Source organism: Neoarius graeffei, chromosome 5 (genome assembly GCF_027579695.1).
Source record: "Neoarius graeffei isolate fNeoGra1 chromosome 5, fNeoGra1.pri, whole genome shotgun sequence".
Taxonomy (NCBI): Eukaryota; Metazoa; Chordata; class Actinopteri; order Siluriformes; family Ariidae; genus Neoarius; species Neoarius graeffei.
Window position 1 is genome coordinate 60,019,355 of NC_083573.1, and position 16,621 is coordinate 60,035,975.

The 16,621-nt window shown below is 39.4% G+C and overlaps 1 protein-coding gene and 1 long non-coding RNA gene across 2 annotated transcripts; one reads left to right on the top strand and one right to left on the bottom strand.

Moving 5' to 3' along the window:
- Positions 1-1,581: 1,581 nt before the first annotated feature.
- On the bottom strand, positions 1,582-11,318 carry yrdc (yrdC N(6)-threonylcarbamoyltransferase domain containing). The gene is made up of 6 exons (XM_060922175.1): positions 11,127-11,318; positions 6,034-6,229; positions 5,842-5,956; positions 5,586-5,705; positions 5,371-5,501; positions 1,582-2,367 (listed from the first exon to the last, which is right to left on the bottom strand). The coding sequence occupies exons 1-6, from the start codon at positions 11,269-11,271 to the stop codon at positions 2,301-2,303; spliced, it is 774 nt and encodes a 257-aa protein (XP_060778158.1). The 5' UTR covers positions 11,272-11,318; the 3' UTR covers positions 1,582-2,300.
- Positions 11,319-12,763: 1,445 nt separating this feature from the next.
- LOC132886935 (uncharacterized) lies at positions 12,764-16,618 on the top strand. Its single transcript, XR_009654752.1, has 4 exons — positions 12,764-12,833; positions 16,198-16,241; positions 16,312-16,422; positions 16,495-16,618. It is a non-coding gene; the product is annotated as an uncharacterized LOC132886935 (long non-coding RNA).
- Positions 16,619-16,621: the final 3 nt, after the last annotated feature.

The window sequence follows — 16,621 nt, forward strand, 5'->3', positions numbered from 1 at the left end:
TAATTTGGAAGACAACAGGTATCTCTCACTTAAATATTGAGCATGATTTTTCACAAAGTCATTTTGAAAGGCCTATCAAAGTTCTCTTTTATTAACATTTCTTTAAATTGTTATTTACACTTTTTTTACTTTTATTTTGATTAAGAGATAAAATACATAGACACATTAGATATTTCAAGGTATTTTACATGGATCTTTCATTTTAAAAGAGAAAACTGTTGATAGGTATTTCATATGGCAAAATGAAGACCAAGACGAGTCAAATATTTACTTGTTGAGATCAATTTTTTACTTGCAGGAAATGCTCAGAATACACCATATAACACCTAAAATGGCTTGGTGTCCGGCTTATGCTGGGGGGCTGTGCCCCCAGACCCCCCCTTTTCCTCGGATTTCTTATTTACAATTTCACAGCCCTGAATATGTCGTGGAAAAAAAAGATATCGTCCATAAAAGAGATAGCGGAACAGTGTCCGGGTTAGAAGTATATTCTTCAAAGCTACATTTTCATCTAATTTTTATAAATAACAATTTTTTTTTTTTTTGCCACTTATGTCATTGATTACAAAATATGGCATTAAATAGATACACATTATTGTTAAATTCTGTTGCTTTTCTATGTTAAATCTATGTAAAAAATGTGTTCTATAGCATCTTTAAATGTTAAAATCTCAACAGCTTCAGGGGGCTTGCAGCGCCCTTGACCCCTGCTAATAGTTTCTTACATTCCTCTATTTTTTTCAATTACTGCTGGGATCCCTGACACAGAAAGGCCCTCGCCGGCCACGGGGCTCGAACCCAGACCTTCTTGCTGTGAGGCGACAGCACTAACCACTACACCACCGTGCCGCCAATATTATTTATATATTATATATATAAAAAAAAAAAAAAAAAAACTACCATGTAAGGAACAGGGAGAGGGGTGAAATATAAAGACGATCTATTCTAATAATTTTGCAGAAAACGGAAAACGAAACCAAAAGGTTGTTGTATTTGCTCATTTTAAGAGAAAATTATTAAAAATATTTTTATTAAGTTAACTTAGACATGGTAATATTATTAATATCGTCCCCTTGTCAATGCTGGGCCCTTAGAATCGTCTTAACCCCCCCCAGGGCACCCCTGAACACAGCTGGCTGATTATGATTTTATTCCTGTGGCCTGGAACACTAGGGTTATCTCCTTCATAACTAGCAGTGAGTAGCCTATAAAAGCTGGAAATGGATTTCAAGCACACCAAGATACAGCATTCTAATCCTTCATGTGGTGTTTGGTGAACAATGGGTTTTAAAACACCCTTTTAAAATTTGCAACATCCAATCTGTGTGATTGCTCACATCTTGGGAGCTTTACAACTACTCCCATGAGATCATGGACATGAGCTGACTACTTTGTGTCTTCAGCAAAGGAATGCTCCACTCTCCAAGGAAACAGCCTTTGCAGTCCTCTACCAATGTTAGGTATATAACCCTTTCCACATCGCACAGCTTGGACCAAAATACAACAAATATAAAATCACTGGAATGGAATGAAACCATGGAGTCAGATGAAAGGAGAAAAAAAGAAAGTCTACACAGTACATTTGAATAAAATATTATTTAATTTGTATTCATTTTAATTTATATTCCTCTAGGTGAAATGGCACTGAAGATCATTTTCAATATTACTGAATCATCTTTGGTCCCCAATGCAACTCAGTACAATGTAAACTGCACCATCATTTTACTATAAACTTGCATTTGTCTCTCTAATATACAAAATCCATTGAGTAACTATTGAAAACAATAAATAAGTTACAAATATATCAAATGTAAAAGAACATCGTAAGTAAAAACCTTTTCCTGATTTCAAGTAAGCACTTTACACTGTACAGCTTTAACTGAGTGTTCAATAACCTACATTTGACATCTGAGAGAATATTCCCAATACTCTAAGCTAACAAATATTTTGAGACCCAAAATGCCTTCCTCAAACTGTTAGAAAGGGAAAAAAAAAAAAAAAAGCCTTACACATCATGCTCTGGTATGTCACCATTGCCGACCACTGAATTAAAGTTTGCATTGTGATGTGAAGGATGATTAGTAACAGTGGTATGAAAGAGTGTCTTATGATAACCCTAAAGTCAGACAATAGAAAGATCAAGGCAAATATTCACATGGATGAGACTATTCTAATTTCCAGACACATCCGTATATATTTTGTATTGGCTTCTCAGTCCAATAATTTAGAATACAGATGTCTGTCAAACAGTTCCTGGATTGTGCGCTTTAGCAGGATAATAATAAAGAGCTAAACCTTGATTAATTGGCAGAATCCTCCACCAACGCATATTTCTTCTCCAGTACAGCAACTGTGGCTGAACAGGCACTGCAAGAAAAGAAGAGATTTTGAGAGGTTTGTAAATAACTTTTGAATGCAAGTAATTTTTGTACTCAAAAGGAGTGCAAGAGAAGAAGTTACATCTGGAAAGGACAAAAAAAAAAAAAAACTATCCACAAGGCAAGTAAAAGTTCCATTGTGTTGCAGTTCCATGTTTTATTTTCCTGGAAATCTAATGGACTCCGCTAATATGGCCCATGAGCTTAACTGTGTTAATACAGACTGAGGGAAATGGAGTCCTTACCTGATAAATTCTAATGAGCAATGTTTGCATCATTAATAAAAAGGTCACCGAGTTGCTGTCAAACATTTCAGCTAGGAGATGAAGACACTGCCATTTTCTCTCAGTAGGTTTAATTGTGAAATTAGAGTACACTGTAACCCTGCTATAACGAACTCCTACTAAGAACTTTCACACATAATGAACGAAGTTTGTGTCCCACACCTTTTGACAATGAATCAGAGTCTTTTAAAAATAAACACACAAAACCACTGTCACATCCACATGCATTGGTGCTTGGAGCACACAACATGCACGTGTACAGTGCCAGTAGGACTTGTTACAGTACTATGCACCTGTTCTAGATTAGAGCGCAATCACAGCAAGCTTATAAGGACTCCAAAACACACAGACTTTGTGAAGTACATGCGCTGTACCTAGTGTCTCACATTCCCCAAGCCTTGTATCTGTGTATTGCCTTTCTGGTTTTGACTTTGTGTGTATTTGGACTCTGCCAATCTGTTTGTTTCTTGCTTGACCACTGCCCATTTCACAACCCTGCCTCTGTCTTATGTTTTTGAACTGTCTGCCTGCCTGTTTATTTACAAACACACTTCCTGCAATTACATCCACCATTCACCTGCTTACACAGCACACTGAAGCATGCGCTCCTCTTCCCACCAGAGATAAACGATAAGTAATCAAGTCCGCAGTAAGCTAACGATGTGTGTTAACTCCATAAAAAGCTTAACTAGCCTCGCTTAAGGCCAATTTATGCTGACAACCCAGTCCTCGCAGATAGCGTCGCAGTGTCTGCGTAGCCCCCCTGTAGCTACTGCTGGTACTAATAAACCCGGGTCCACGCTTCAAACTGATGTCATGACTGGTCTCTTTATTTTCCTTGCTCGTCATGAACACCGTGAAAACTGGCAACCAACAAAACAAACAACACATACCACACATTAATATTTAACCAAAACATACAGAAACATAAGTAAAGAAAAATACAATATAAAAGTAAGATAAATTACCGTGTACGCCTTGTACCAGCGGCAGAAGTTCATAAAGTGTCCATAAAGCGTGGCAAGTAGCCACCGCTATGCACGCCAACTCATTGAAGTCCTTTACCTGGCCTTAGCGCTTCCAGGTCATAAGTTCATGTTCAACTCACGTGACATACACGATTCAACCAATACAAAAGTTAAGCAAAAAGCAACCCAAAAGAAAAATATACTTAGTCAAAAACAAAACCAATTAATAATACAGACAACAAAAACAAACCCATAATCAAACAAAAGGTCCATGTTATTCACGATTGTCACATTGACAGGCCTACCAGCACCAGTTACACCCCCCCACTTTCGCAGACGCTCTGCGCGCACCTCCCAAAAATTGTGACCACCGCAGAAGCCTCGCAGACAGCGTCGCAGACAAGAGGGCTCTGATTGGTCCACTCTACATCCGCTGTACACGCACTTCCGCTTCCCTGCTTGGTTTGTTTTCATGACCGCCATTTTTAAAAACACGAGCGAAGATGGAGCAGCACGAAGAGTGGTTGATCGAGGAAGCGAGGAAGTACGTACATCTATACGACTCCAGTTCTAGTCATTATAAGTAACCGGAGGATAAACACTCCACTAACCACACCCAACTACTCCTAGTGATTTCGCGACTTTGCGCCCCCTTGCGTTGTGGCAGTGAATAACATCGTGCACGCCTATTACTCCCCGCTCAACGATAAATTACAACTGTCTGCGAAAAGCTATCTGCGAAAGCCTTGTCGCAAGAGCATGCAGAGGCCTTTAGGTGTTGATCACTAACAGTTATCAACAACTGTCATCAAAGGACCAATAGGAGGATAAAGTGACTGCCGACAGTGCCAAACTTAACATCAAGTTAAAGCACACCGACAGCGTTTTTATACCTCCCACCCAGCCCCGCAGCACGGCGCAACATAAATGACATCAGTGATTTGCAACACACGAATGAACTGAATGGTGAGGATTCAGAAAACACAGCAAGTCAGTGGATGGACATTGACAACAATACACCAGTAACCACCACCATTTCCATAACAGATGAAGAAATCACCACCTCCGTTCATGATCCTTTAACTCAGTCAGTGAACTGCAATAGTGACTTGGGAGGACAAAGTCCCTAGAATTTTGCATACGAGAGTTTGGTGTGACAAGTGGGTCCATTTCAGCATTACAAAATTTTCGGTATAACAAACTATTTGGACGTCCCCCAAGGAGTTCATCATAGCAGGGTTGCAGTGTACCAAGCAGAAGAGTTACAACTTTGTGCTGCATTGTTTTTGATCAGTTTTGTCAGAGTTTCCACATATCCATGTGTTCCTGATTCTGAAAAGACTGTCACCTGCGTATGTTATTTAATCTGCCGAGCAAAAATCAGTCTACTGTCAAGCAGATTTCACCTCAGCTGATGTGTATAGTGCAGCAGGTCGAATTCTGAATGAGCAGTGCATGACACTTCAGGTAACAATGTACTCTGCACCATCAATAACTGCATTGAGTTTAAACGTACACCAAATGAAAATGATCTTTACCAAAACAAAATTTAAGTAGCAGTGTTCATTTTCTGTCACTGGATATTGAATCTACACTGGGCAACGATGAATAAAAATATGATCAGCCCAGATCTTAAATCTGTTTGTCTCCGGCACCCGTACTGGTGACCTGTCCAACCCTGAACCTGTTTTTGGTAACAGCAATAAAGTTTCTCTAGATGTTTTACAGCAGGATGCTTACCAGCCAGGTCTGATAATGCGATAGCTGCCAGGGACTGAGAGGTCCACAACTGTTGAGCCCAGTCGACTTTGATCTGTTATTGGACCACCATCTACTACAATGGCTAGTCTTGGCCACAGCTCTTCAAACTCCTATGAAGCAAAATCATTAAAAGGCATAACTATGTGAGATTACTTTAGAGAGCAAAAACAAACATCTGACACAGCTGTACTCACATGAACTGCAAGAGTGCTGGACTGTGTACTGATATTAGCACTTGTTAGAGCAAGTGGCTCATCACACATCTGACACAAGCGTCTCATGAAGAGATGGTCCGGGATGCGGACACCAACAAGCTACAGGTCAGTCACAAAACACATGGAAGGGATAGATCAGAAGGATAGATAGATAATTAATTAAAATCAATCCATCCAAAACACCACACACATTTGCCATTATTCATAATGGGTATAACTGCATTCATAGACTCACCCTAGTGAATGGATTGAGATCTGCATTCAGTGTTTCAGACCGTTCAAGAACCAGAGTGACTGGTCCAGGAAGAAGATCTTTCAGAAGCTCTTCTTTTACAGTCACTTTACAATACCTGAGAACAAAACACACTTAGAATGTTGCAATAACTTAAACATAAGACATGGAACAATAAAGTCACAGAACACACACTTGTATATGTCTTGTACTTCTCCAACACAAATGGCTAAAGGTTTATTGCCATTTCTGCCCTTGATCTCATACACCCTCTTGATCGCTTCTGAATTCTGAGCCAAGCAAGCAAGGCCATAGATTGTATCCGTGGGAACAGCGATGACCTGGCCTTCTTTTAGAGCCTTTCGTGTAGAGTGGAGAATATGCAGGTCATCTGCGTTACAAAGGAGAGAGGGAGGGGGGAAAAAAATCCACAAAAAAAAAAATTCAGAACAAGGGAAACTTGTACAAAATACATACACTTACAGCATGTTCAAGAGGCAGCATTTTTATTTTACAAATATGAATAACATAACATGACAATTTATGAACATCAGAAAGCACACGCGCGCTCTCTCTCTCTCTCTCTCTCTCTCACACACACACACACACAACCAGTCAAAAGTTCGGACACAGCTACTCATTCATAGGTTCTGTATTTTGAACCATTTTCTACTTTGTAGAACAATACTGAAGACATAAAGACTCTCAAATAACATATGGAATGTGTATGGAATTGTGTGTTAAACAAAATGTTTCATATTTTAGATTCTTCAAAGTAGCTAGTGTTTACCTTAATGATGCTTTGCACACTATTGGCATTTTCTTAACCAGTTTCATGAGGTAGTCACCTGGAATGCTTTTCAATTAACAGCTGTGCCTCATCAAAAGTTAGTGATTTCTTGCCTTCTTAATGCGTTTGAGATTAAACAGTAAAGGATAAAAATACAGTAAATAGCCCTATTCCACAACTGTAGTAATCCATATGTTAAGAACCGCTCAACTAAGTAAACAGAAACGACAGCCATCATTACTTTAAAGACACAAAGTGCCTTAATTAATTTAAAAAACCATCCACACTGAATTAGAAGCTGGGTCCAAACGTTTGCCTGGTACCATACATATGACGGTACTAATGAAGTGTACAGCAGTCACCTGGTAACCTGAGCACACAGTGATGTTCAGTATAATACCAATACAATCCAAATCTTCTATAAATAAAATGTGTGACTTGTATATTAAGGAAAACCTCCACCTGGATGACCTGCATATAAAATACAAGCTCTACAAAAGATGCAAACGTGTTATTTTGTGGTTTAACGCAGAGTTAACTTTTTTGGGGGCTAAATCATCTTTCATCAACAAACTAATCTATTTTCACTTTGGCTAATGGTTTCCTACATTACTCACAATATTGCCTGACGATGGTAAAGCTAATCTTGCTTCTTTTCCCCCTAAAGAGCAATGCAGCACTGCTCAAGTCCTTTAGTCTGTTCCAGTCTCACCTCTTTAAGCAGATACAGTTCTAAAGCTTTAATGTCATTCCAATGCTACTGTCAACATAGTTGCTTATTACATTAAACGGTGTCCCAAAAGTCTCCATACATAGGAGAAATTAACACACTCAAAATATAACTACACATTATATGGATACGAGTGTTTTACTGGGAAATACGCCATTCATATTTTTCATACGAACTACATCCAGGACATGGAGAGCCAAAACTGTGACAAATCTCTACATGTCAATCGTGAGGAAATCGATGAATTTTGATAAATCTGGGTACGTTCTTTGTGAATGTGTCTATAAAATAACATCACACATTGGTTTGAAGATATGAAGTTTATCTTCTCCTGTTGAAAAACTTGCATTTTTCATACAAAATACATCACGGACCTGAGTGATGTTTTCCAATATTTCACTCAGATAATGTCACTCCCAGTGTTTTCCCGCTGACTAGACGTGCATTATCAAAATGACAAACTTGTTCAAAATTAAAATTCTTTCAAGTGGCACAGTGGTCAGCACTATTGCTGCACAGCAAGAATGTTCTGGGTTCAAGCCCAGCGGTCGACAGGGGTCTTTCTGTGTGGAGTTTGCACATTTTCCCCATGTCTGTGTGGGTTTCCTCTGGGTGCTCCGGTTTCCCCAACTGTCCAAAGACGTGCGGTTAGGTTAACATGGGGTGGCCTGGGGCTGAAGTACCTTTGAGCTACGCACCTAACCCCCAACTGCTCCCCGAGTGCTGTAGCATAGCTGCCCACTGCTCTGGGTGTGTGCGCACGCATGCGTGTTCACTGGTTCAGATGGGTTAAATGCAGAGAATGAATTTCACTGTGCTTAAGTGTACGTGTGATAAAGTAGTCGCTGTTCTTCGTAACTGCCATAGCAGCGTCTCCCTGTGACGTCACGCAGCACACACCTTCCAATTTCTCAGAGGAATAAGAGCACCAACCAACAAAATACCCACATTTTAAACGATGCTAAAAAGTATTAGGTAACAGAATTACATTCATAGCGAAATCCCATCTCATCATCTCTAGCCGCTTTATCCTGTTCTACAGGGTCGCAGGCAAGCTGGAGCCTATTCCAGCTGACTACGGGCGAAAGGCGGGGTACACCCTGGACAAGTCGCCAGGTCATCACAGGGCTGACACACAGACACAGACAACCATTCACACTCACATTCACACCTACGGTCAATTTAGAGTCACCAGTTAACCTAACCTGCATGTCTTTGGACTGTGGGGGAAACCGGAGCACCCGGAGGAAACCCACGCGGACACGGGGAGAACATGCAAACTCCACACAGAAAGGCCCTCGCCGGCCCCGGGGCTCGAACCCGGACCTTCTTGCTGTGAGGCGACAGTGCTAACCACTACACCACCATGCCGCCCTCATAGCGAAATGTGGTAACTTTTTTTTTTAAGTTGCAGTACTCAAGATAAATGGTATTAAATACAATTTTCACACTGTATGGGGTATCTTATGACCCTAAAAAAACAGCCATTTTTTCTGTTTAACTCTGAACGCAAAATCTTTTATGAGGAAAGAAAAGTCAGTAACAGACTTACGTCAGGGAAAAAAAGTGAACTTTCATTTTTTTAAATTCAAACCAAGATTTCTCTGAAGTGACATTGCTGGGGGGGATATGGTTTTCAGTACATTTTTTTGTCTTAGATTCCATACTTTAGCAAGATCACTGACCTGACAAGTTCAGACAATATTAATAATTTCATAATTTTGGCCTCTCTGCTGAAGACCACAAACATCTGTGAAACAGAAATCTTTACTTATGAATTTTTTTTGGTTTATTTGATAGGGACATTACATCTTAATGAACATACATAACGTAAAGACACCAGAGTTAGCATAACTGCTAATTTTCATCCGTTGTCCCTAGGCAGGTGACAAAAAATAGCCTATCTACAGACACACATTACAACTAAACATTTACTAAAAACAAGACCAAAAAAAAAATACCACAATGCACAACATAAAACAAAATAGGACAAAGACAACAATTAAAAAGAAAGAAGAAAAACTATCAGATATATGACATATTAAAAATGAGTGCAATTCCGGTTTATCATCAGCCAGAATTTGACATGGACTTTAAATTGGTGGTATGTAGGGTACTCCCTTAATGCTGTTCCAAAATTTGCAACCCTTTACAGATAGTACAGTTTGCCCAGAAGTAGTATATCTGAATGGTATTATACAGTCACCTTTTTTTGAAGCCCTTGTAATGCCACCATCAACTCTTTTTAAAAAAATTCATTTAATGGAGGTGGAGCAAGCCCATGTAAGGCTCTATATATAAAACATGTATACTTATAATTCTTAAAAATTCTCAAAATTCAAAAGATTGTGTTTTTTTTAAATAATCACAATAATGAAATGATAGTGCTTTCTTATGAAATATTTTTATAGCTTTTTAAAAAGCAATTCTATTGGATTAAAGTGCTGCTGTACTAGTTAATGACCAACTTATGAAGCAGTACTCAATATGTGAGAAAATCATAGAATGTAGAAACATCTTAGCAGCTTTCATGTTGAGAAATGGCCTAATTTGCCTGAAATTGTGAATGTTGAATTTTACTTTATTTGACACCCTTTTAACATGACTTTTGAAGGTTAACGTGGAGTTCAGGGTTACTCCCAAATACTTAAGGGTTGTTTCACAATCAGGGTACAAAAGCTAAAAATCACATTTAACACTTATCTTCAATATCAAAAGGCTTGACTAAATAAACTTGGTTGTTTATTGTAGCCCTGTGATAGCTCTATTTACCATGCAAAAAAAAAAAAACTGGTGATAACGTTATTTTTGGTGAATGTATGGCAATACGTGTCATATTTAGCAAAATTACTCGTGTCATTTAGAAAAAGTGCTTTTTTGACCACAGGTAGCTCCAAAAGGGATGCATTTAAATCATTCTTTATACCATAAAACAAATATTTGGTTCCATATCATTGGAAACATAATTAAGTTTTAATGTTGAATGCCAGTAAGTTTTCAGACTATTTTGATCAAATTAGTATGTAACTGTGTCAAAAAATGTCCTCTCCGAGACAGCTAATTTTTCAATATAAAATAACATATCTAAAATGATTATTTTCATCCTAAAATGTGGTCAAGATATTGGGGCATAAATATTAGAGACAACTAACACAAAGCTTACAGCCTTATATTTAAAAGCACTATGGAAGTAGTGGATTCTGAATTGTCAAAAAAAAAAGTCCTCTCCGAGAATCACTTCATTTGTTTTTCCCATCTTATAGCAGATTACACAAAACTACCATACACATGTCAAAAAAATTACCTGAAATCTGTTCTTTAACTTGTCTTTCACTTAAAAACTGGTACAAGAACCAGTTTGAATCAATTTGAATTCTGGACCCCTATGACACAAACTTTGTTCCCTGATTGTAAAACAACCCTTAAACTCATTAACAAGATCAAGCTCTTCTCCTCTAATACCCCTTTTCCACCAAATCAGTTCCAGGGCCGGTTCGGGGCCAGTGCTAGTGCTGGTGCTGGTTCACAACTCGTTCAACCTGCGCGCCAGCTGAGATAAGATTAGAATGTGTCAACTTAGTAGCCTGTTTAGAAAACATCATGCAGACTGTTTTTTTTGGTGTGTGTGTTCAGATATAGGCATAATTCAGTTAGCCAGTCCTGAATATGAGTCATTACAGATGTTTTTAGCATGCGTGAAGTTGTTAGTCAGCTGATTAAACAGCAGCACTGAGTTGCATCACGCTGCCGGTTTAGAGCTGAACTCACCCGGTGTGTCTCTGTCCTGAGCCGCCGGTAACAACCTCAGCACTGGTGTCTTCAGCTCTTTACACATGATTCTAATTCTCACTGGGTTACAAGCAGACCACTGGGAGGACAAGATCAAGGCCCGAGCAACTGAACACACATTCATAGACTCGCACTACAGGACACAGCGTGGACCCCATACACACATCAACGGGAAAGCGTCAACTTACACTTCCTGCAGTTTTCAAAACAAAAGTCCTTGTTTTATTAAAATTTAAATAAATAAATACAAGTTGTAAGCTTAACGAAATGTCATTAAATAACTAGCCTACATCGGTGTCATTTGACATTTAGAAATGTTAAATGCAAGTTATATAATTTCTGGGATACAAAATGTAACAAGACATAATTCAATGCGGAATCCCAGTCAACAAACGCCAAAGCAAAAGTATATATAAATAGATAAACGAGTTAAATTTAAATACATTTACAAGATCTCATTATCTGTAGCCGCTTTATCCTGTTCTGCAGGGTCGCAGGAGCCTATCCCAGCTGACTATGGGTGAAGGGCGGGGTACACCCTGGACAAGTCGCCAGGTCATCACAGGGCTGACACATAGACACAGACAACCATTCACACTCACGGTCAATTTAGAGTCACCAGTTAACCTAACCTGCATGTCTTTGGACTGTGGGGGAAACCGGAGCACCCGGAGGAAACCCACGCGGACACGGGGAGAACATGCAAACTCCACACGGAGGGGCCCTCGCCGGCCCCGGGGCTCGAACCCGGACCTTCTTGCTGTGAGGCGACAGCGCTAACCACTACACCACCGTGCCGCCCCACATTTACAAGATATATATATATATAATAAAAAAACATATTTTACCCTAAAGTTTCCGGCAACCGGTAATAATAAAAAAACCTAACTATATTACAAAACCATGTATAATTTGCTGTCATTTCTGGAAACTGATCAGAAATGTATAATCTCACTGCCATCTGGCGGCTAGATATGGTATTACTACTCAGCCTCATTGACGTCACAAGTGCGCGCGCACTGTTGAGATGAAGCACGATAAAACAGCGCTGTCAGTTTCCATTTTCTTTCCAATCACCATTTTATATCGTAAAGCTAAAATTGTATTTAAAAATTCTCTGCCATGAACCCAAGACAGTCCAAGTGAAAATGCAAAGCTGGAGGATTTCAGGCGTTAATTCAGCCACATCAGGGTTTATTCTTAGACATCCTCTTCCTTTGTCATTTTAAGGACTGTAAACTGTCATATTTGCACTGTTAATATCATAGCTATCTGTAAACCGTCTTATTGCACTATCATACCAAGTCAGATCATCTGTTTTTTAGTTGCCTACATACTGAAAATAGGCGTCTGTACATGTCAATGCTACCTCTATCACTTGATGCAGCTAGTCACTTTATTCTCAACCCTGTTACTGCTATGCACCGGTGTTCCTTCAGGGACTTGCACAAGTTTATGTATAGTTGTCAGTAGTTTTTTTTAGTAGTAGTTTTATTGTACATATTTTCCTATGTTTATTTTAGTATTTGTGTGTGCACTTTATGGTGAAGCTTTAAATCTCATTGTACTTGTATAATGACAATAAAGGCTTTCTATTCTATTCTGTTCTATTCCAGGAAGCAGGTTAATTGAGTTTGTTAACCCTGGGATGAAGGAACCTTTGGGTTTTCTGTTGCAGAAAGAGAGGTAACAAACTCTGTAACCCTCACTTGCTTACAGGAAGGTTTGCTTTATAAACCCGGAGTTTCTCACCATGTCCTCCATCCCGCTGAGCCTGAAGCAGATGTTCTCCATGGGGTGTCCTTTTCTCTTTAAAACTGATGTTGAAGCCGAATTAATTCACATAGTCTGTCGTCAAGAGAGACTTTTTCAGACCCTGATTAGATGAATCATTACCTGTGTGATCACTGGGGTCTAAAATATAACATTTCAATCTACTGTTGAATGATTGGTCTAACGCTTGGCCTACAATACATTAAAAGGTTATTTTAAAAAAAGGTCATACAGACTAAAAGGAAACTCAAGCAATTTCAGATTTAAAAAAAATTGTTTAATTTCTGCCATTGCACTTTTTTACACGTTGGATAACCGAGCAGTAGGATGACTTTTTATTCCCTCACCAGTTGCCATGGTGACGAAGCTGCTTGCAGTTCTCAGGACGGTCATAATTTTTCACTAGAACAGGAGAATAATCAGGGGCGTCAGAAGCATGTTTAATCTGGGGGGGGACACATTGGCTGGGGGTCCTCCCCCAGAACATTTTTAATTAATTAGATGCCATTTCCTGCATTCTGGTGTACACTACCGTTCAAAAGTTTGGGGTCACCCAGACAATTTTGTGTTTTCCATGAAAAGTCACACTTTTATTTACCACCATAAGTTGTAAAATGAATAGAAAATATAGTCAAGACATGTTTCTGGCCATTTTGAGCATTTAATCGACCCCACAAATGTGATGCTCCAGAAACTCAATCTGCTCAAAGGAAGGTCAGTTTTATATCTCTAAAGAGCTCAACTGTTTTCAGCTGTGCTAACATGATTGTACAAGGGTTTTCTAATCATCCATTAGCCTTCTGAGGCAATGAGCAAACACATTGTACCATTAGAACACTGGAGTGATAGTTGCTGGAAATGGGCCTCTTTACACCTATGGAGATATTGCACCAAAAACCAGACATTTACAGCTAGAATAGTCATTTACCACATTAGCAATGTATGGAGTGTATTTCTGATTAGTTTAAAGTGATCTTCATTGAAAAGAACAGTGCTTTTCTTTCAAAAATAAGGAAATTTCAAAGTGACCCCAAACTTTTGAATGGTAGTGTATTTTTAACAGGTTGTTAAACACCTAATTTTATCTTCAAAAGTCACTTAATTCAATGACTATTTTCGAGACTCAACAATAAAGTCCTCATTCAACTAGTCCATATCAGCCTGTTTTTAAACCCACTGCTCTGCCTAAGATGAGATAAATGTGACACAATTTATCATCAACAATGACTTGCCTGCGACCCTGTAGAACAGGATAAAGTGGCTAGAGAATGACTTTATGGGTGCATTTTACTTATTTTGTGTTTCCTTTTTTATTTAGTTTTAGATGTAACACAACATGCCACTGTGCCAAGCAATAGTGACACTCAACTGTATGTTTTAAAATAAGAATATTCATAATTTCACACAATGAACAGACATGACATGGCATCATGCAAACTTCATAACACACAATCACACGGTGTCAAGCAATGGTGACACACAAAAAATAACTTCACACAATGAACAGGTGCAATTTTGTTTACCACCAACAATGACTTTAGTGGGTGCATTTTACTTTTTTCACACAAAATCACACTATGTCAAGCAATGACACAAAAGAGAACTTCACACAATGAACAAGTGGTTTTGTCAACCTACACGCAATGGTGGTACTACAGTAACATTTACAAATTAGTATAACAAATAGATTTATAGATATAACTCCTTACATTGGTGCTACCACAATTTCTACCACTTCATAACTTTTATCCCCCTTTCCTTCACAATCCGCCTGGAATAACATCCATCTCTCTCCATTGCTTTCCTCTCTACTATTCCTTCCCCTTACACTGATTTCCCATGTTACTTTCCAGAAAACTGGCAAAGACCAGACAAAACAAGTTCTTCAAATCACAACAGGGAATCAATAAATATCATCAGAGCAGACTTGACCTCATTCTTGGCATTACAGTAAGGCAGGCCTACTGGGTTTGAATTAAATGATAGCTAACAATAAGCTAGCTGATACGTCTCCTAACATTGACTAACATTTCCATTGGGACAAAAAAACCCTGTCCTGTGGGGAAATTTTGACTGACTTTCCGCTTCTTTGTAAAGAATGTCCTTATGTCCATTGTGTCTGGGGAGGAGCAAATACTGCAAACAATTCATCATCAACCAAGAATACCCCATTAGGCTAAGCTTATGTCATTGTTTAGTTGAGCATTAATTTAACGTGGCCTAAGGTTAATTTTGAGGACATATAACAAAAGAATAAGGTTTTAGCAAAAGCTAGTCATTGTGAGGTGGCAATGGGGATGACGTCACCTCCTCCACTTTCGAGCAGCTGCACCAAAATGTCTCCGCTCGCGCTGAGATTCACTCGCGCGCGGTGAGCTGTTGTAGGGAACGGCCGGAAAACCCGGAGTGGATTTTCAGTGGTCTGTGTTTTCTCTTATCAATCAAGTGGAATGGATTCTTTCACGAAGCAATAGAAACGGCGCTGGGTGAACTAATATTTTATGTTAAATGTGGGGGGTCCAAATGAAGAATTATGAAATGTGAGGGGACATGTCCCCTTCACATTCAATGGTGGCGACGCCCGTGAGAATAACATTAACCTTTCAAAGCGCACAAAAATCCTCACTGCTGGTACATGCATCTTTAAGTTTATAGTTAATGAACTGCGAAATAATAATAATAATAATAATAATAATGGGGCGGCACGGTGGTGTAGTGGTTAGCGCTGTCGCCTCACAGCAAGAAGGTCCAGAGTTCGAGCCCCGTGGCCGGCGAGGGCCTTTCTGTGTGGAGTTTGCATGTTCTCCACGTGTCCGCGTGGGTTTCCTCCGGGTGCTCCGGTTTCCCTCACAGTCCAAAGACATGCAGGTTAGGTTAACCGGTGACTCTAAATTGACCGTAGGTGTGAATGTGAGTGTGAATGGTTGTGTCTATGTGTCAGCCCTGTGATGACCTGGCGACTTGTCCAGGGTGTACCCCGCCTTTCGCCCGTAGTCAGCTGGGATAGGCTCCAGCTTGCCTGCAACCCTGTAGAAGGATAAAGCGGCTAGAGATGATGAGATAATAATAATAATAATAGGGCAATCAGTGACAGGTAAGCTTTGACACGTGTAGCTGGTTAACTCCACCAGCTACTTAGAGTAGACTAATTAAGCCGACTCACTGGTTTAACTGATAATTCACAAGTGCTGATGGCGTCCGGTGCAGGTGAGGAACGTGATGCGTTACTTAGTATTTACAAAACGTGTTTGTTTATACTGTTAACAAATCATTACAGGTGATTCCGAAGACAGAGAGCTGACAGGTTCTCTTGAAGTGCAGGTGAGTTCCTCTGGCAAGAGCTCAGACTTGTTTCTTGAATATTTCTTGAAAGTCTAACCGTGTTTTTCAGTTCCCAGACAATGCTGACGCTTTAAGTGCAATGATCGCATCCATAGAAGAAAAGATTGCTCTATGTGATGCGGTTGTTGAAGATTTGTTAGCTGTTCAGAGAGTTGTAAAGGTAACTTTATGACCCGAACTATAATGGTTACTCGACCTAGCTGACTATTTTAATGTCTGTTTTTATTTGCAGGAAAAAGGCCTTTGTGATGCACCAGTGCAGGAACAAAAGAATCAAGCTGATTTTACAGTGTGATCAGCCCCCCAGTTGGTGTGTGTGTGTGTGTGTGTGTGTGTGTGTATAAAATCAAATAAAATGT